The sequence below is a fragment of the Phocoena phocoena genome, chromosome 20, assembly GCF_963924675.1.
Source record: "Phocoena phocoena chromosome 20, mPhoPho1.1, whole genome shotgun sequence".
NCBI lineage: Eukaryota > Metazoa > Chordata > Mammalia > Artiodactyla > Phocoenidae > Phocoena > Phocoena phocoena.
In genome coordinates this window covers 1416661-1438796 of record NC_089238.1, presented here as the reverse complement: position 1 = coordinate 1438796, position 22136 = coordinate 1416661, and the positions used below count along the sequence as shown (strand labels likewise).

At 43.6% G+C, this 22136-nt stretch overlaps 1 protein-coding gene and 1 pseudogene across 1 annotated transcript; one reads left to right on the top strand and one right to left on the bottom strand.

Moving 5' to 3' along the window:
* Nucleotides 1-6347: 6347 nt before the first annotated feature.
* Nucleotides 6348-7196, bottom strand: LOC136141182 (large ribosomal subunit protein eL6 pseudogene; annotated as a pseudogene).
* Nucleotides 7197-10919: 3723 nt separating this feature from the next.
* Nucleotides 10920-17262, top strand: LOC136141176 (zinc finger protein 530-like). Its single transcript, XM_065899343.1, has 3 exons — nucleotides 10920-10952; nucleotides 13884-14010; nucleotides 15896-17262. The coding sequence occupies exons 1-3, from the start codon at nucleotides 10920-10922 to the stop codon at nucleotides 17260-17262; spliced, it is 1527 nt and encodes a 508-aa protein (XP_065755415.1).
* Nucleotides 17263-22136: the final 4874 nt, after the last annotated feature.

Here is a 22136-nt window from a genome sequence, read left to right as displayed (position 1 = left end):
TGCTTCCCAGCCAAAGACATTTTAAAAAATCTTTCCGAAAGAATATAAAATATTTATTAGATACAGATGATTAATATTCCTGACTATGAGTTCATGATCTGTTATGGTCAAGAACTACTGAGACCCTCCTCTTTTCTTTTTTAATATTTATTTAATTTATTTATTTGGTTGCGCCAGGTGGGCTCCTTAGCTATGGCATGCATATGGGATCTAGCACCCTGACCAGGGATCCAACCCTGGCCCCCTGGTTAAGACTCCTGAGCGCGGAGTTTTAACCACTGTGCTACTAGGGAAGTCCCCCAGAGCCTCTCTTTATTCGACAATTCTTAGGCATCAAAATTGAGAGAACATGAACCCAGGAGAGAAGCATATATATATATATTTTTTTGCGGTACACAGGCCTCTCACTGTTGTGGCCTCTCCTGTTGCGGAGCACAGGCTCCAGACACCCAGGCTCAGCAGCCATGGCTCATGGGCCCAGCCCCTCCGCGGCATGTGGGATCTTCCCGGACCGGGGCACGAGCCCATGTCCCCTGCATCGGCAGGGGGACTCTCAACCACTGCGCCACCAGGGAAGCCTAGAAGCATATAAGGTAAGAGTTAAAGTCAGCTGTTATTTCTGATAATATAGCAGGGAAGGATCCAGAGCTCACTTATGTACTGAAACAATTTAAAATGCAGGATTTGAAAAACACACAAAGACATCCTTGATCACCATCTGAGAGTCTGCACTGGAAAAAGACTTTAAGAGTCTAGCAAATGTAGGAAGCCTTTTGCAGCAAGTTCTCATGTGTTCAGCTCTAGGCAGTCTACACTGGAGAAAGGCCTTACTGGTAGTGCAGTGAATATGGGAAATCCTTTAGCCAAAACTCCTATCTCAATGACTGTTTGAGAGTTCACACTGGAGAAGGCCTTATGAGTGTGGGGAATGTGACAAAACCTTTATGTACAAATACAAACTTGTCCAGCACCAGAGAACTCACAGCAGCAAAAGGCCTTTAGAGTATAGCTAATGTGGGACGTTCTTTAGACAAAACTTCAGCCTCGTTAAATACCAGAGAATTCACACTGGATCAAGGCCTTATACATGCAGCAAATGTGGGAAGTCATTTAGAAAACATTGCAGCCTCATTCCCCACTGAAAATGTCACACCATGGACAGGCCCCATAAAATCAAATGTGGGAAAACATCATTTCCAGGCCTAACTTTTTTTTAGTACTAGAAAGTTCACACTTAAGAAAGGTCTTAGATCTGCAGAGAATGTGATTGGCGGTAAAAGTCGTTTCTTTGGACTTCCCTGGTGGTGCAGTGGTTAAGAATCCACCTGCCAATGCAGGGGACACGGGTTTGATCCCTGATCTGGGAAGATCCCACATGCTGCGGGGCAACTAAACCCGTGCACAGCAACTACTGAATCTGTGTTCTAGAACCCACGAGCCACAACTACTGAGCTCGCGTGCTGCAACTGCTGAAGCCCGTGCGCCTAGAGCCTGTGCTCTGCAACAAGAGAAGCCACCGCAATGAGAAGCCCACGCACTGCAACGAAGAGTAGCCCCCACTCGCTGCAACTAGAGAAAGCCCGCGCGCAGCAGTGAAGACCCAACGCAGCCAAAAAAACAAAAACGAAAGTCCTTTCTTTTATGAAATGTGGGTGAGAGTAGATGATAGTTGATGTCTGCGAGATGTCCCCTTTGGACCAAAATCGTCAGCAAATCATCCTCTCCCCGACCACTGCGACCATTAAATCCTCCCACTCACACTTCCCCCTTACCTCATGTCTACCTTCCTCCATGGCTGTTGGCCCCACACAGCTGCTATGAGTTGTTTGTGTAGCATCCAGGAACACATCTCTGGAGCCATTCCACATGGTGTCAAATCCCAGCTCTGCTACTTTTGAGCAGTGTGACCCTGGGCAAGTTAATGAACTCTGTACATCAGTTTCCTTCTTGTTAAAATGGGGTAATATGGCATCTACTGTGCAAGAATGTTATTAGGATAAAATGTTTAAGAGAAGAGTACAGAACACAGCCTGATGCTGTGGGTGAATTAGTGGTTTTTATCCCTGCTGTTGTTAGCATTGTGGTCATCCTGCCTGATCTCAGCAACTTGTGGAAATAAAGTCTATACACTTCTATTCCTTGGTCATCAATTTTAAAGATCACCTATATCTGTTTCGGAACTTCTCTTTCCCTTCTTGTCCTCCACAGTAGAAATCTTGCAGCAGGCCATGGCCAGTTGCTATAACAGAGTATGCATCATACTTTCTCATGTTTTCTCTGTGAATTTGCTTCATTTATTTCCTGGATCTTCTGTATCTTAATCATCTCTACTCAACAAAAACTATGCTCCGATTGGATGAAAAATAAAGCCAACAAAAATATTCTTCAGGGATTCCGTGGTGGCGCAGTGGTTGAGAGTCCGCCTGCCGATGCGGGGGATGGGAGTTCGTGCCCCGGTCCGGGAGGGTCCCGCGTGCCACGGAGCGGCTGGGCCCATGAGACATGGCTGCTGAGCCTGCGCGTCCGGAGCCTGTGCTCCACAACGGGAGGGGCCACGACAGTGAGAGGCCCGCGTACCGCAAAAAAAAAAAAAAAATTGATTACTCATAAAATCAAGCTATTAGAAGTTGAGTAGTTCTTGAAAGGGAAGTGTGTTGTTCCTTTTTTAAATCCCATTTACTCTTTTTGCTTTTTGGCTGTACCACATGCGGGATTTTCATTCCCTGACCAGGGATTGAACCCGTGCCCCCTGCAGTGGAAGTGCAGAGTCTTAACCACTGGAGTGCCAGGGAATTCCTTCCACTTACTCTTTATTTCATTTTTTAACTAAAATGTACAATGATGCACACAAATCTTATGGGTTCACTTAAATTTTTACACATGTATAGAGCAAAATATTCTTCACTCAGATCAAAATTTAGAATATTTCCAACACTTCGGTAGGTTCCTGGTGGCCCATCCTTGTCAATAGCTCCTCCTACAATGGTAACCACTATTTACACTATCACCATGGATTTTTTTTGACTATAATTGAGTGGAAGTAAATGGTGACCTACAAAATTTTCTCTTTTGTGTCTTCCTTGTTTTGAACGTTATTATGTCTGTGGCATTCGTCTGTTACACATACCAGAATTAAGTTAGGATGAGGTCAGAATGCAGTAGTGTAAGCCCTTAATTCAATATAACTGGAATCCATATAAGAACAGAAAATTTGGATACAGTCCTTAGAAGAGAATGCCAGGTGAAGATGAAGGCAGAGATTGGGTTGATGCTTCTGTGTAACAGGAATCATTAAAGATTGTGAGCAAATCATCAGAAGTTTTGGGAAAGTCATGAAACAGCTCTCAGAAGGAACCAACCCTGCTGACATCTTGATCTCAGGCTTCTAGCCCCCAGAAATGTGAGAAAATAGAGGGAACCAGAGACATATGTCACCCTTGTCTACTTGCTTTATGGCTGCCTGATTTTCTTCTCCACATTCTCTCTGATAGCCTGTCTGAATTCCTCTTTCATTTCTGACCAAACTGACTGATCCTCACATCCATTCTAAAGCCTTCACTACACATGCATTGAAGATCAGTAAAGAGTGTGTTGAACTCACAGCTACTGAGCATTGTTTTAGCATCTCTATAGCCATTGTTTACATACACTATTAAAAATTCTTTTCCAGGTGCAATTTGCTAGTGGAAGTTGATAGGAGTTTTTCTCTAAATTTCTCTCATCCCTGAAAGAGATGATCATCCTTTCCCATTTTGTGAACTGAAAGAGTCACATAAGAAAAACATGACTGAATGTTTGCAAGTTTCAAATGGCAGGAATGATCAGGGATGTGAAAAATTCCCAGATATAAATGTTACTGTGAAATAGAAGCATGTTTTATATGTACTTAATATCTTAATTCCAATAATATCTCACCTCCATTCAGTATAAAGATCTCAGATACTTCTTGGTTCTTAGTGCACCACTTACAAGACATTAAACAGTTTGGTTTAACCAATATTCAGACCACAAACACTGTGCTGAGTATCTTCATATCCCTTTCTTGGAGAGAGGCATTTTTAAAAAAATAAATGTATTTATTTATGGCTGCGTTGGGTCTTCGTTGCTGTGCACAGGCTTTCTCTAGTTGTGGCGAGTAGGGGCTACTTTTCGTTTATATATTTGTATATAATCTTTTTAATCAGAGGAAGGTTAAGAGCCTTTATTTGTTATTGAATGACTGCAGTTCTGTTCTTAAGGGTCAGCTGTGGTTAGTAAGGAGGGCAAATTTTGGATTTAAAAGCCTTTCTTGTCTCTAATACAAATTGTTATTCCTACTCTAAGATGGTCAAACTTTTAAACAAATTTATTTCCTAATTTCTCTTAGCAGTAGTTCTGTTTCCTTCCTTATAGCTCTTACTATATTTCGCTTCATCAATATAATTTTTTGGTATTACTATTCTACTAGTCATCTCTCTTTTTTTCTGTTTAATTTTAGTATTTAATTAATTAATTAGTTTATTTATTTTGGCTGCTCTGGATCTTGGTTGTGGCACGTGATGTCTTTGTTGTGGAATGTGGACTTCTTAGTTGCAGCATGTGAAATCTTAGTTGCAGTGTGCGGGATCTAGTTCCCTGACCAGGGATTGAACAGCGGGCCCCCTGTATTGCGAGTGCAGAGCCTTACCCACTGGACCACCAGGGAAGTCCCCTCTGTTTAATTTTTTTTTTTGTATGTGAATGTTTATAGTGGCTTTATTCATAATCTCCAATAATTATAAACAACCCAAATATCTTTCAATGGATATATTTTAGAATAAACAGTGATATATTGATACAATAGAATGCTGACTGACAATAAAAAGAACTACTGAACCATTAAAATGTGAACAAATGTCACAGATATTATGCCAGAAAACATATTACATGATGTTCTGGAAAAGACAAAACTAGGAAAACAAAAATTTGATCAGTGGTTACTAGGAGTGGAAACTGACTTTTGAAAAAACATGAAGGAACTTTGGTGATGGTGGTGCTTCCCGAACTGTATAGATGCCACAGCACTGCACACAAAAAAATCAATTTTACCAAATGTAAATTATCAATAAAACCAACTTTAAAAACCCATCAGTCATTTTTCACCTATCTATTGCGAAAAATCCAAATCTAATGACCCATCATTTTAGGGAGCCTGTAGGATAACGGGCACTCTTATACATGAGTATAAATTGGTACAACCTCCATGGAAAGCAGTTTGGTACCATCTACCAAAACTGCCTAAATCCTTTGACTCAGCAAAAAGCTAATTCTTACCTGGTACTTGCTCATCTGTATGCACACTTCAAGTTACTACATCGCACTCCGGTACCCAGTACTTTCTGAAAGTTTGCTTTAACCGAAAGAACTTCATTCGTACCTGTCTCTGTTAACTGGAAAAAAATCGAGATTTTCACATTTATGAAAAAAGGCAGAGGGGGAAAACAGCAGTTTGTTTTGCAGAGAGCCACTAGAGACGGCAGCATGTCTGGGCAGTGGGAGTGGCACTGCCAAGCTCTTTCCCTGGGAGCTACTACCCTCTGGCATCTCAGCATCCAGAGCCATCACTTTGAATTTTCTGTGAGCATCTATGTTTTATCCCATTTTATGCCTCTGTTAGCAAGATGTGTCATAAGGTAATTTCTTCAACTTTTGCCATTTTGGCTTACAGAAGGTTTCAGAGGCATACTCTACTTTTGGATAGCAGGGGAAACCTGTATAATTACAAATGATGGAAACCCAAATATCCATAGAATGCACTACGGCACTATGCATCAGTAAAGATGGACACTTCCTATGGAATAATCAAATTCATTTGTTATCTGTATAACAGCATGTACTGCACATGGGGTTTTTGGTTAAAAACGGGGAAAGGTAATTATACTAATTTGTTGTGTATGCTTTAAGAAACTAGATACACAAGAAACTAATAGTAATGACTATGGAGAAAGACTGAATTGGGCAGAAATGGATGTTAATTCATGGAAAGGGAGGAAGTTTGTGGCCTGAAGAGCCCACAGTTGTTTCTTATCCATGTACAGTTAGTACGGACTTGTTCAGTGATGGCTGGGGAAATGCCACTACTTTGTATTGGTAGGTGCTTTGTGAAAAAACTGAGAAGACACCTAGGAAGCTAAGAATGTTGATCCAAAGAGGGAATTCCACTGCAGCTGATAGCACTCCCCTCCAATCCCACTCCTCTTAGTAGAGGCTAACATCCCATCAAATTGGCTGAGTCATACCACACCTTCAGGCAGATTAAAAAAAAAAGAGAGAGAAAAAAGACACAGGAAATGGACTGAGTTATTTTAATTAGGTTCTTTGTAAGAAGTTTAGAACACTGCTTTGTGAGGATAAATTCTGTTTGTGAGAGCAAACACAGAGCGGAGGTAACCCTGGAGCTGAGGAACAGCTTTGATTCTTCGCAGAATTTGTGAGTCCACATCTTTTTGATCAACTTTGCGCTGCTCTGTAATCTCGTATTTCTCTCTCTCTGTGTTGAAGATCTCACCTTCCTGGTGCCTGGGCTTACGCAGCTTCTTCTTGAAGTAAGCGTCAGTGAGATGTTCTGGGATTTTCACACCACTGATATCAATTTTGGTGGAAGTGGCAATGACAAATTTCTGGTGTGTTCTCCGCAGAGTATCTCGATTGAGGGACAGAGGCCCAGTCACAAGTAGTAAGCCGCTGATCAGCTGCTTCAGGAAAATGACCCTCTTGCCTCTGTGGTGCCCAGTGAGGATAACCAGGATGGTCCCAGGGGTGATGCTGGCGCAGTTTTCTCACATGCTTACTGAGGGGTTTTTGCCGTGACTCAACAGCTTTCAAGGCACATCTTCAGTAGGATAATACCTAGGCATTTTGCGAAGTTTAACCACCTGGGTAACACCATTCTTGTCACCCCCAACTGGTTTTGTGACAGTAGCAAGGACCTTCACCTTCTTTTTCTTTTCAACCTTGGATTTAGATGCTGAATACTTCCTCTTGTACAAGGCCTTTCTGGAATACATAGCCGATCAGGAATATCTGCCAATTCCTCTGACCAGGAGAGGGTTTCGGCTGCAGTGGGGTTTCCCCTTCTTAACCTGCTTCACCTTTTGAACCTTGTCACCAGTCTCAGCCTTCTTGGCTTCAAGTTTTTTCTCCTTAGTATCTGGCTTCTCAGCCTTTTCACCTGCCATCTTGCAAGATGGGAAAGAGCCCCTCTGTTTAATTTTAAAGAATGTTAATAGGTTCATCATCTAGGCAGGGTGCTGAAGCAGTCTTGAGGTTTCTACTCCCTACATTCTTCTGTGATTCATTCTGATTCTCCTCTCTGCACTGCTGTTACCTCCCATTAGCCCTCACCCTCTCCACCTGGAATATATATTTAAACTTGACATATATGTCATGTGCTACCATCAAATGCAGGTATGTGTTAAAACTGGGGATATAGTCGGGCACAAAACATAATCCCTACCTGTCCAGTGGTAATGAGCTCCCTTCAGCTTTTGTTTATCTGGTAATGTCTTTATTTCTCCCTCATTTTTAAAAAAATTAATTTATATTTATTTTTGGCTGCGTTGGGTCTTCGTTGCTTCACGCGGCTTTCTCTAGTTGCGGCGAGTGGGGGCTACCCTTCATTGCGGTGCCCGGGGTTCTTATTCTGGTGGCTTCTCTTGTTCCAGAGCATGGCTGTAGGTTCGCAGGCTTTAGTAGTTGTGGCATGTGGACAACTGGGAAAAGTGGAGACTATGCCCAGGGAAGCCCTCTCCGTTTTGTTTTTTTTTAAATACATATATGCTCTTTTTTAAAGCAAATAAATTTGTTTGTTTGTTTGTTTATTTTTGGCTGCATTGGGTCTTTATTGCTGTGCACGGGCTTTCTCTAGTTGCAGCGAGCAGGGGCTACTCTACGTTGCCGTGTGTGGGATTCTCATTGTGGTGGCTTCGCTTGTTGCGGAGTATGGGCTCTAGGCACGCGGGCTCAGTAGTTGTCGCTCACAGGCTTTAGAGCGCAGGCTCAGTAGTCGTGGCGTACCGGCTCGGTAGTTGTGGTACATGGGCTTAGTTGCTCTGCGGCAGGTGGGATTTTCTCGGATCAGGGCTCGAACTCATGTCTCCTGCATTGACAGACGGATTCTTAATGACTGCGGCACCAGGGAAGTCCATCCCTCATTTTTTAAAGGGAGTTTTGCCAGGTATAGAATTCTCAGTTGACATTTTTGTTTTTAATCTCTTTGGGGGAAAGAGGGCTTGGAGCTTACTAGTCCACCATTTTGCTGATGTCACTCCTCACATAGTGTTTTAATTGAAACTTTTTTAACTTAAAAAAAGAATGGGTCTAGCAATCTGGATTGGATGACCTAGTGACACAGTAAAAACTTGGTCAGAACTAGGAAAAAAATAGGAAACAGAGCACACTATGTTTTTGCCTTTTCCTGTTTGCACATCTGTCCATATGCCATTTCTTTTAAGAAGTTTTTAGAAACAACATGTATGTAATTTCAAAATTTAAATAAATTTTTTACTCAAAATATTATCATGGAAATGTTTGATCTTTATTTCATTCTCTTATTTATTAATGTAGAACACTAATATTAACTTTAGTTTTCATTGGAAATAATTCCTCTTTTTTGGTTAAATCCAAAGTTTGTTACACAGGTTTATTTTAGTTTTGTTTTCATTTATGTGACTATATCTTAAACTATTCTGTTATATCTATTCAGACACTATAATTACATAATTCTAAAATAAAACAAGTACATTCTGAGTGCTATAGTTTCATCCTTTCTCCTCTGTCCTCTTCCTTCTCCTCATCTCACAGGTGCCCCTTGTATACAGTTTTATTTTTCCATTATTAAGATAGAAATGCATAAATATATAGAAATGCATAAACTATATGAATTATATTCACTTTCTTGCCAAAATAAAGCTAACTGCACAAAGTATTCTGATAGTTACTGACAGTTTAGGTCTGCATAGTTGAAATAACTTACTCCTCATGTCCACAGCTGCCCGGTGCTCTCTTAGGAGGATGCACCCTGATTTATTCAATCTTGGTTATTACCAAAAATGCTGCAAAAAATAGTTCTGTGCTTGTGAAAAAATCTTTTAACTTTTTTTTTTTTTTTTTTTTTTTGCTGTACGCGGGCTTCTCACTGTTGCGGCCTCTCCCGTTGCGGAGCACAGGCTCCGGACACGCAGGCTCAGGGGTCTAGCTGCTCCGCAGCATGTGGGGTCTTCCCGGACCGGGGCACGAACCCGTGTCCCCTAGCATCGGCAGGCCGACTCTCAACCACTGCACCACCAGGGAAGCCCTGCTTTTAACATTTATATAAAGTTGGAATAATTGTTAGGAGAGCAAACAAATTTACTGGCTCTAATAACAGGTACTCAATATTTTATAGTTTCCAGAGTCCTCTGATTGCAGTAATATCAAACTCCAACATTCCCTCTAAATTTAAAAATAATGTTTTTTACTAATGTAAATATGAGTATTAATTTCCTCACTCAGACTAAGGCTGGCATGCTTGGAACTTTCTCACTCCTTTATCTGTATAACTTCACTTTGGTCTCTGTACACATTCTTCCATCCATTGACTTGATTCTTAATCAGCTGGTCATGGCCAACTCTTTGGTGCTTTCCTTCCAAAGAAATCCCTCAGATAATAGCAGCTTTTGGGTGGCAATATTGCCTGTATGATTTTGGATGTAAAGTTCTACTTACACTGAATGGGCAGAGGGGTTTCCCTCAGCACCACCTGTCTCTTGAGTGACTTCTAGGCCATTAAGATTTGTCCAATTCCTTTACCACCTGTCACACTTGGGGCATAGTCTCCACTTTTCCCAGCTGTCTAAGCTGGCAGAGGGGTCCTGTGTGGGGGTCAAGCCATCAGGGTGAGCCCTGGACTCTGGCCGAGAACAGTGCCAGCCCTTTACCACACAACTGCTGAGACAATCTCGGGACTGGCCTGAGGGAGCAGGACCTGTCCAGGACAATGCAACCATCACCGGGGCTTCCTGCTATCCTCAAAGTACTGTGGCCAAATGCCGCCCCAACCTTGTAACCCAGACTTACCTGCATCCCAGGACCCTAAGAGGACATCTTCACCTATTCTCTTTCATTCTAATGTACTTCTAATTTAGCACTTCTTTCACGTTTCCTGTCTGTGTTCCTTAAACGGTCGAAAACTCACAAGGGCAGGCTTGTCTGTCTTGTTTTCTGACTTTTCTTGTGCACCTACAGTAGTGCCTGAAACTCAGTAGATGCTCACTGAACATTTATTAAAGAACTGAGGGACTTCCATGGTAGACACTGGTTAAGAATCCACCTGCCAATGCAGGAGACACGGGTTTGATCACTGGTCCGGGAAGATCCCACATGCTATGGAGCAACTAAGCCCATGCTCCACAACTACTGAGCCTACGCTCTAGAGCCTGCGAGCCACAACTACTGAAGCCTGTTCCAACGGGCCTCCACAGTCTTCAAGATGGTTGAAACAGAAAGGCCTATGTCCCAAACTTTTATCTCAGGGTTCTGGTATCTTTGCACAGGTGCTGTAACCGGGCCACTTTACCGGGCGGTCCAGGTGAGCAGCGCTCCACCCTCGGTCCCAGAGCTGTTGGAACTACATTTCCCAGAGGACGCTGCGCCGGGGGCCTTCGGCGATTAGCCAATTAAAGCTCAGGAGGAGGGCACTTCCCTGCGAGAGCATCGCATAGGGGCAGGACTTCCGGCATTCTCCTCGTGGCGGTCGTTTTGTAGGTGCTCGGGGTATGTTCGCTCGGTCTCAGATTCCACAGCGGCGAGTCGAGACCGAGAAGGTCAGAGAGGAGACGCTGTCCGCGCCAGGCCTGGGGTAGGGTCCGCTGTGCCCGCATCCCTCCTCTTCTCCCGCCGTTCTCCGCCCCGTTCACAGTCCGATGGCGGCGGCGGCGCTGAGGAACCCGCCTCAGGTAAACGCTCGTCCTCCGGCCCTCACCGCCCTCACTCCACAAGACACTAAAGCCTCGAGTGCGGGGCGCCGGCTCACGTGCCCGCAGCCCAGACCCCGGTATTCAGGACGGTGAGGCAGCCGTGGGTGGGGCCCTGTTTCTGACAGACGGTGTGATGGCGCGTTGCAGAGGGTCACAGGCGGAGGGACCGGCAGGTGCAAAGGCTTGGAGGTCGGATTGAGCCGGGAGGATTCGGGAACTCCGAGATCTGCCTTGTGTGTTCAGGAAACAGAGAAGGTGAGGCAGAGTCGCGCTTGAAATGCCACGCTGCCATTTTCAGGAGGCCGGGAGCATTGACAGTTGTTAACAGAAAAGGACTCTCCTGATTTAGGCTTTCAGAAGTTTTCCAAAAGCTGTTCAGAGTGTTAGACTGGTTGCCTCGCGTATAGGTACCAGAATGTGCAGGTGCTTGCAAGGGAGACTGAGCTAGTTCAAGGGAATCTCAAGTCTCCTTTGTTTCTCATGGGAACAGAGAGCAAGGGGGCAGAAGTCAGGTCTGGAATGGCGCTCTGAGAAGTTGAGTGTCTATTTCTGCAGGTGATGGGAACAATGGGAGGTTTGGAGCGGAGGAGGGAGGTGATCTGACCCAGCTCTTATCAGGCTCCCTGTGACTGCAGAGTGGAGAACCGAATGGGGCGGGGGGTGAGGAATGTGGTAGGAAAACCAGGGAAGATGCTACTGTAACAGTCCAGGAGAGTCTTGATGATGTGGACCGGTGTGGTGACCTTGGAGGTGGTAGACATGGTTAGATTCTGAATTCAGTTTTTTCATTAGATCTGCTCAGATTTTCTGATTTTGTGAGAGTAGAAGTCAGGGATGAATGTAAGGTTTTGGGGTGTAGCAGCCAGAGGGATGGAAGCTCCATCAGTTGGGATCTGGAATTTGGTAGTAGGATTAATTTTCATTTTTCTTTTTTTTTTTTTTTTTTTGACTGCATTGGGTCTTCGTTGCTATGCCTGGGTTTTCTCTAGTTGTGGCAAGTGGGAGGCTACTCTTCGTTGCGGTGTGCGGGCTTCTCATCGTGGTGGTTTCTCTTGTTGCAGAGCATGGGCTCTAGGGACAGGGGCTTCAGTAGTTGCAGGTCGTGGGCCCTAGAGTGCGCGGGCTCAGTAGTTGTGGTGCACAGGTTTTGTTGCTCCGTGGCAAGTGGGATTTTCCCAGACCAGGGATGGAACCCTTATCCCTTGCATTGACAGGCAGATTCTTAAGCACTGCGCCACCAGGGAAGCCCCAGGATTAATTTTCAGTCGATATTAGAGGTTTTGTTTTGGTCATGTTAAGTGTATGAGATGTTTCAGAGAACGAATCAGTAGAGGTATTAAGTGGGCAGCTGGACACACAGGTCTAGGTCTCTGGGGAGGGTTTCAGGACAGACACCTGAAGAAGGTGGTGGATAGTATGTGGACAAGGGTGGAGCTGTGTGTCTTGGCTTAGATGGCTAGAACAGAATACTTTTTATTTCTCACAGTTCTAGAAGCTGGGAATCCAAAACCACAGTATTGGCAGGTTGGATTCCTGGTGGGGGACTCTGTTCCCGTCTTGCAGATGGTTCCCTTCTCCCTGTATCCTCACGTAGACTTTTCTTGGTACAAGGAGGTGGACAGAGCAAGAGATGCCTGTCTTCCTCTTATAAGGGCTCCTTCTTACAACCTAATCTAAACCTGATTACTTCCCAGAGGCCATGCCTCCAACTACCATTTGGGGTCAAGGCTTCAACATAACAAATTTTGGGGGGATGCATACATTCAGTCCGTAACACTGTGGGTCACATTTAGTGGCGATAATCTTGGTTATGATAGTGTTAATAATAGCCCAGGAAGGGGAGAGTGGGGTCTGAGGGCTGGGCCTTGTCCTTGGGCACAAAGGTGGAGGATGATAGACACCACAAACATAGGTGAAGGAGATAAGTGGTCGTGGGAACAGTGTGGGAAAGAGGATGAGCTACTAGGTGATTTTGATTTCTGAGGGATGACTGCACATGAGACAGAAATGGCGGCAAAGGAGCAGTTGAGGCAAGATTGACAGTGAGGCCAGGTCTACTGCTTATTCACTGCTCTATGGGCTCACCAGGGTTTTGCTGTGACCTTCTGTTTCTGGGGGGTTTTAGTCAGGTTGGTGGATTAGTTTAAGGGGCACAAGTGGTCATCTGGGAGAGTCACTGGACCTGGGCTGGAAAGTGTCTGGGACTCTGTTTTGAATGATGGTTAGGAAAGGAGAGGAAGTCTGTGACGGGAGAGCACATCAAGTGTAGCTCATGTGGAAGAGGGACATGACTGTATGAGATGCATAAGTGGTTCTGGGTGGCTGAGGTTGAAGCAAGGAGCAGAGTCAGGCAGGACTGCCAATGACAGTGGGGACCAGTGGAGGTCTGGGTAGTTGGATCCTGCTTGAATTTGCTGAGCACTCTCTATATGCCACGTGTTCCATGACACGTAGGAAGGAGAGGCAGATGCCTGTGTTGCAGGGCAGGAAAGAGGTGGTGACTGAGAGAGACATTGTACAAAGAGTGATGTGGAAATGGAGTGTGAGCTGATGGCCTGAGGGCCCTGGCACTGAGGACATAAGGTTAAAATGTGAGCCCACACCCTTGGTTATGTCTGGGAGGCATGATCTGGGACATCCTAGGAGAATTGCCTCGTAAGAGGGAGTCCTTCCCTGTGTGCCAGGCCCAGAGCATAGATATCATCTGTCTGTCCACCTGCCTGGTGCTGTGGGTGGACAGGGTAATCAAAGGGACCATGAGAAGAGTGTTCACGTCAATGACACCAGGGCCTGGTATCTCCTCTGAGGAAGTGGCGGGGGATGGTGAGCAGGGTATGAGTAGGTGGGTGGATGAACTTGGCGTCCTGTGAGAGAAGCTGATCATGGAACAAACTGTCCCCATCATGGCAGGCCTGTGTGACCTTTGAAGACGTGGCCATTTACTTCTCCCAGGAGGAGTGGGAGCTCCTTGATGAGGCACAGAGATTCCTGTACCATGATGTGATGCTGGAGAACTTTGAACTTACAACATCCCTGGGTAAGGCCTTCATATTCCTCCCAGTGTCCTCAACTGTCCTCTGTCTTTCCCCCGTCCAAGAGGCAGCTCTCTCCATTCCATGGCTAGACCATTGTCTCTGCTAACTTCCCCACTTACCTGGCATATGTGCTGTGGATGTCAGTGCTGAGCTGTGTACACTGCCACAAGTACTGTACTCCTCAAGAAGCCCCAACGTCTGATACCCCAAGGAATGCAGGGAAGTGTCTGGGAGTCAGTCTGGCAGTCAGCCTAATAGAGCTCACATTTCTTGTCCTCTCCTTGGCAAGTTGACTGTGTCCAGATCTATGGTACCTTGTGCCCCAGATTCTTTCCCTTTCCTCTTTTTTTTGAGATATAATTGGCATAGGACATATTAGTTTCAAGTGTATTACATAATGATTTGGTATTTGTATATATTGCAAAATGCTCACAATAGTAAGTCTAGTTAACATCTATCACCATATAGAGTTACACATTTTTTTTCCTTGTGATGAGAACTTTTAATTTTAAGACTTCCTTGTGACTGCCTATATCAGGATTGCAGGTATTGTCATTGTCACTATTTATGTATAAGCTTTTCTTGAAAGTCCCTGTTTTGGGATTTTGTTGTAATAGTCTTTCCTTTCCTGGGGTCTGCTCTTTCCTCAGTTGCTCTGAGTCAGTGCTGACCACTCACATGTCCTGTCTTTCCCTAAAGACTTGTTTCGTTCCAGTCTCACGTAGTTACAGAACTGGGGGTGTGTGGGGAGAGCCCTGATTGCTTTACAGGGTGAACATGGCAAGTTGGTCTCAGAGGAGACCTGGTCCTGGTGAGTGGCAACTGAAGGGGGGGCGAGGGGAGGTCATGAAAATGAGGCTGTGTTTAATCATACCGGGAACCTACCCTGTGTCCACCAGTGTTTTGGTGCAAGTGCCACTTGATGCAAATTATTTCTACACTTTCTTCTGCATACTTGACACTTTACTGATTTGTCATTTCCAGTTTCTGACTCTCCCCACCTTTCAGACCTGTATGCATCATGTCCCTCTCCACTGCACCACACAGTGACTTACACTTATCCAGATACCTTGGAGATGTGGGTTCAGTTCCAGACCACTGCAATACAGTGAGTCACGTGAATTTTTTTGTTTCCCAGTGCATATAGAAGTTATATTTATATTATACTTTAGTGTATTAAGTGCAGTAGAATTATGCCTAAAAACCAATATACTTACCTTAATTTGAAAGTACTTTTTTGCTAAAAAATCCTAAGCATTGTCTGAACGTTCAGTGAGTCATAGTAGTAAAATCAAAGATCACTGATCACAGATCACCATAACAAATATAATAATAATGGAAAAGTTTGAAAGATTGTGAGAATTATCAGAATGTGACACAGAGATACAAAGTGAGCAAATTCTGTCGGGAAAATGGCACTGATAGACTTGCTGGACGTAAGGTTGCCACAAACCTTCAATTTGTAAAGAAAAAAACCAGAATGCAGTATCTGCAAAGGGCAATACAGCAAAGTGCCATGATAACGACATATGCCTGTAAAATGTTGTGAGGTGTGCACACATTCTTAAATAGTCCTTAAACACCAGCTACTCAGTTCCAATTGTATTTCCCTGGGCCTGGACACAGTCATCCTTCTGCATAGTATGGACATGTTCCCAGCTGACAAGATCTAGCTGAAGGCTGTTGGCAGAGGAGGGAGTAAGTGATCCTGCCTCTCCTCCCTGTGTTACACCCTGTATTTGTGCCCTTTGTCCTGGAAAGTTACCCCCCTTCTGTGAACTTTAGAGGCCCAGTACTGCAGAGCAGCTCTCCCTTCAAATTAGTGCCTCATTCTGAAAACATTCCCATGGATTCATTAGCACTTTATTAGCATTCCTCTGCTTTCAGATTGTCAGTGTGGAGCAGAGGATGAGGAGATCCCTTCTGAGCAGAGTGTTTCTGGAGGAGAGTCACAGGTCAGGACTTCTCAGTTAGTTCCATCAAACCAGAAGACTCATCCCTGTGAGAAGTGTGTCTCAGTCTTGAAAGACATTTTGCAGCTGACTGAGCTCCAGGCAGCATATCTTGGGCAGAAACCATACTTTGGTGGGGGGTCCAGCGGCTTCTGGTTGAATGCAAGCCTTCACCAGTATCAGGAGCATGGCAATGGAGAGAAAAACCTTAAAATGGATGTGGACAGGTCCTCGATTGTGACGAGCTGCAGACTCCATGTGTCAGGGAAGCCCTTCCCCTGTGGGGAAGATGGAAAAGACTTCCTAGCTACTTTGGGCCTTCATCAGCACCAGGCCACTCCCAATGGTGAGAAGCCACACAGCAGCATTGAGTCTGGGGAGGCCTTAAACAATGGAAAAAGTCATAACAAGTGGATTGAATGCAGGGAAGTTTTTGGCAACACTCATATACTTCATCACCAGAGAGTCTGCGCTGGAGAAGCTCTTGATGAGTGTAGCAAATGCAAATACAGATTTGTTCAGCACCAGCAAATTCACATTGGAGAAAGGCCTTATGAGTGCAGTGAATGTGGGAAATTCTTTAGCCGTAAAACCCACCTCATTAGACACTGGAGGGTTCACACAGGAGCAAAGCCTTATGAGTGCAGTGAATGTGGGAGGCCTTTTAGCCAGAAATCTGACCTCATTCAACACCAAAGAGTTCACACTGGAGAAAAGCCTTATGAGTGCAGTGAATGTGGGAAATCTTTTATCCAGAAATCCATCCTCATTAAACACCAGAGAGTTCACACTAATGAAAGGCCTTATAAATGTGATCAATGTGGAAAATCGTTTAGCCAAAGTTCTGGCCTCCTTCGACACAAGAGAGCTCACACTAGAGCAAGGCCTTATGAGTGCAGTGAATGTGGGAAAGCCTTTAACTGTAAAACCCACCTCGTTCGACACTGGAGAGCTCACACTGGAGTTAGGCCTTATGAGTGCAGTGAATGCGGAAAATCTTTTAGTGAGAAATCTGTCCTCATTCAACACCAAAGAGTTCACACTGGAGAAAAGCCTTATGAGTGCAGTGGATGTGGGAAAGCCTTTAGCCAGAAATCTGTCCTCATTCAGCACCAGAGAGTTCACACAGGAGAAAGGCCTTATGAGTGCAGTGAATGTGGGAAATCCTTTAGCCGCAAAACCCACCTCATTCGACACCGGACGGTGCACACTGGAGCAAGACCTTTTGATTGCAGTGAATGTCAGAGATCCTTTACTCAGAGCTCTGGTCTCCTTCGACACAGGAGAGCTCATGTGCAGTGAGTATAGGAAATCCTTTACCTCCAAATTTAACGTCGGTCAATACCAGAGTTCACACTGGAAAAAGTCTTGCACATGCAATGAATGTGCTTCTTTCTTACTTAGCATCATTGTGTTGGAGGAAAGCTTCTGTGAGGAACCATCTGCGTGAATCGAATCTCACGTTGGGATAGCCACAGACTAGGAATTGATTCACCGTAAATTTCACGGTTGTGTTGGAAGCATGTGTAACCTGCCCAAGGTCACTGCCAGTTTCTGTGGCAGAAACTATCTCACCTCTAGCATCTGGCAGGCCCTCACAGTTGGCATCAGTCACAAGCCTAGTGTGCTCAGAGCAACTGACCTCTGTGCTGTCCTGTTGGAGGAAATCGTGAGTATCCTGAGCCCTTATGGAGTCTTCATTCCCTTTTCTCTGACAAGTTAGGGCATGGACCTGACCTGTGTTGGCCCTGAGAACACTATCCGAGTTCTGCTGGCAGCTTGCAGAGAAGAACTAGCTTTTTCAGGGACACAGTTGGTCTCGGGTAGTTGTGATGAATATTTCCAGCTTCCAAGTCACCCAACCAGAAATTGCCTGTTGCACGTTGCTCTGGTTTGTGTAATAGTAAAGACTTTTTGTTTAAGCACCTTAATTTTGGAAATGCTCTTCACTGTGTGGAATAGTTTGAAAGCACAATAGGACCGTCAACTTGAGGGGTAAATGACTTTTGTGGAGATCCAAACTTCGGGTGCCTCAGAGGACATGGTATGATGGCCAAATATAGGGCTTTCATTTTGACCTAGTTTGCATTGCTGCCAAGGCCTCCTAGGAAAGAATACTTTGTTATAATTTTTTGCCTGGATACGAGAGTTCTGTGCATTCTAGTGCTTCTGGAGACAACATGGATTCTTTTTTTTCTTGCCCACAGGGGATAACACACAATGGCCAGCACTACTGAGGGAAATCTTAACCCCAGTTCTCCTCCAAAGCAACAATATATACCCTGATACCTGGAATTCCATAGGCTAGTGTCCATAGTTGTAAGGCTGCAGGGGCAGGGAAGACCGCAATTGGTACAGAAACACTGGTTACTAGGGAGTGGAGGAGACTGCAGCAAGCTACGTGGAATGTACCACTTCTAAAGGTACATCCACAAATGTTCTACTGACAATGACTGCAGGATGAGTGTGTCCAGAAATCTCAGGACCTCCAGGTATGTTTATGTTGTGAAGTCATTGGCAGACAAAATAAGGGTTTGGGGGGATTCCTCTAGGCTTTCTGAGCTGTTGACCTCAAGGCCATTGCTGTACAGGCAATAGAAGAAGGATGGTGAGATACTGTGGTCCAGGTATGTGGTTTTTGTGACCCAGCCAGCAGTCCTCCTGACTCAGCTGGAAATGGCCTTCACTGTTTGCCAGTATTTCGTGTCCCTGAGGAGAGGCTGCCCCTCAAGGCATGAGGAATGAGATAGTGGAGTAATTTTCTGAAGAGTGGGATATTTAGATTTTTATTATGAACCACTTTTTTTTTTTTTTTTTTTTTTTTTTTTTTTTTTTTTTTTTGCGGTACGCGGGCCTCTCACTGTTGTGGCCTCTCCCTTTGCGGAGCACAGGCTCCGGACGCGCAGGCTCAGCAGCCATGGCTCACGGGCCCAGCCGCTCCGCGGCATGTGGGATCTTCCCGGACCGGGGCACGAACCCGCGTCCCCTGCATCGGCAGGCGGACTCTCAACCACTGCGCCACCAGGGAAGCCCTGAACCACTTTTTAAACCTGCATGATGGTATAATGGGCATAGATATGTTGTACATATTTAAAGTGTACAATTTGATAAGTTTTCACATGTATACACTTGTGAAACCATTATTATTATCATGATAATGAGCTATCTGTCACCAACATATTTTCCTCATGCCCTTTTCTAGTCTCCTTGCTCTCCCTGGCCATACAGACAACCATTTATTTACATTCCTTTACAATAGATTGCATTTTCTAGAATGTTATGATTGATCATAAAGTGTTTACTTTTTTTTTTTCTGGCTTCATTGATGCTACATAATTACTTTGAGAATAATTCATTGTACTGACATGAACATTCTTATTTCTAAGAATGCTTAGAAATGGAAGCTTTCTCTTCCATGTATAATTGACTATGTTCATACATTCATCTGTTTATGGGTATTTCAGTTATTTCCAGTGTTTAGCTTTTTTTTTATAAATTTATTTATTATTTATTTATTTATTTTTGGCTGTATTGGGTCTTCGTTGCTGTGTGGGCTTTCTCTAGTTGCAGAGAGCGGGGGCTACTCTTCGTTGTGGTATGCAGGCTTCTCATTGCGGTGGCTTCTCGTTGCGGAGCACAGGCTCTAGGCGTGTGGGCTTCGGTAGTTGTGGCTCGCGGGCTCTAGAGCACAGGCTCAGTAGTTATGGCGCATGGGCTTAGTTGCTCCACGGCATGTGGGATCTTCCCGGACCAGGGATCGAACCCGTGTCCCCTGCATTGGCAGGCGGATTCTTAACCGCTGCGCCACCAGGGAAGTCCCCCAGTGTTTAGCTTTTATAAATAAAAGCTGATAGGAACATTAGTTTACAATTACTTATATGGATATGTTTCATTTTTCTTGTATTAATAACTCAGTGCAGTACCTCAGTCATGGGGTAGGTGAATAGTATAACTTTTTAAGAAATTGCCAAACTGTAATCTAAAATGTTTGTGTTTTTTTGCATTCCCACCAGCAGTGTGTGAGACTTCCAATTCCTTCACACCATTGTCAATACCTGGTAAGGTTACTTTTTAATTTTACCCTTTTAAAATAAGTGTGTAGAGGTAATCCACTGGTTTTAATTGCATTTCCCTAAGGATTTACAACGTTTAGCATTATTTCATGTGTTTGCTGTATATCTTCTTTAGTAAGATGTCTATTCTTTTCTTTGTCCTATTTTCTATTTTGTGAATTTGGCTATTTGCTTTTTAGTTACAATAAGACAAACAACAAAGACATGTTGGTATTTTACTTATTCTTCAATGATGTGAGTGACTTCTTTGCTGCATGGAATCATTGTTATTGAATACTGGAAGAATATTTTGTTATTTTTTACTTTTTTTTTTTTTTTTTTTGATGGAATGCACAGTGTATGGACACCTATACCAAACATTTAAGTTTCATCAGCATTATTAACATATTCTCCATCACTTTTCTAAGTGTAGACATTCAATATACTGCATTCAGTAATACTATAAATCAAGCCTTAGTTTGTAGTGTTTGCCAGTTTCTTTGGTATAAATACCATGAACAATTTCAAACTACCAACCTGATGTCACTGAATAGAGTTGGGAAGAGTTGGCAGTATCACACCATTCTAAACAGAGAAATGATTAGAGAGTGATGATGTTTCAATATTTGTAACTTAAAAGAGTTTAATTGATATATAATTGACTTATGTATATATTAAAAATGTCAATTTTGATGGTTTGATGCATAAAATTTCCTTAAGCCCTTTTTAAATTTGTGCTTTTCAACTTATAAGATTTCTGATACAGGATATAGTCTACTGTTTGTAATTGCTATTTTCAAATATATATAAAAGTAGAAAAGACTGTCATGGATTCCCAATCTTCTGTCATTATTTATAGTCATTTGCATTTCATCTCTCATGCACATTAGTGGGTTGTTTTACTTAAAATCCAGAGATTGTGTTGCTTAATGCATAGTTTCTTGAGAATGCTTTTCTAAAATGTAAGAGTATTTCCATAATGGCAATAACTTTCTCACATAAAATAAAAATATTTTCAAATGTGATAAATATTAATCAGTGCTGAATTTTATCAATTTTCTCAAAAATATATTTGTTTTTTAAGGCAGACTACAGACGTATCTTGTTTTATTGTGCTTCAAAGATACTGTATTTGTTTTTAATAAATTGAAGGTTAGTGGCAACCCTGCACTGAGCAAATCTATCAGCACCATTTTTCAAACAGCATTTCCTCATTTTGTATCTTTGTGTCACATGTAATTCTCACAAGTTTTCAAACTTTTTCATTATTATTATACTACTTATGAGATCTGTGATTAGTTATCTTTGATGTTACTTTTTAAATTTTTTTTGTCTGTGCTATGCAGCTTGTGACATCTTAGTTCTCTGGCCAGGCATTGAACCCGGGCCCTCGGCAGTGAAAGTACAGAGTACTAACCACTGGACTGCCAGAGAATTCCCAGTTGGTTTTTTTGTTACTTTGTTTTTTGTTTTTGTGATGTTACTATTGTAATTGTTTTGGAGCACCATGAGTTGTACGCCTGTAAGATGGTGAACTTAATTGATAAATGTGCGTTCTGACTGCTCCACTGATTGGCCATTACGCTGTCTTTCTCTCTCTCCTTGGCCTCCCTATTCCCTGATACACAACAATATTGAAATTAGGCCGACTAATAACCCTACAATAACCTCCAGTGTTCCAGTGAAAGGTTAGAATCACTTCATGTCTTTCACTTTAAATCAGAAGCTAGAAATGATTAAGCTTAATGAGGAAGGCATGTCAAAAGCTAAGAGCTTGTACGTCTGTCGGGAGTGGGCCCAGAACAGTATTTATATACTTTTTTCAAACTTACATACATACATATATATATATATATATATATATATATGTATATATATAGTTTTTTTTTTTTCGGTATGTGGGCCTCTCACTGTTGTGGCCTCTCCTGTTGCAGAGCACAGGCTCCGAACGCGCAGGCTCAGCGGCCATGGCTCACGGGCCCAGCCGCTCGGCGGCTTGTGGGATCTTCCTGGACCAGGGCACGAACCCGTATCCCCTGCATCAGCAGGTGGACTCTCAACCACAGCGCCACCAGGGAAGCCCCAAACTTATACTTTTGGCGTTGTTTGGGCCATGCACCTTTA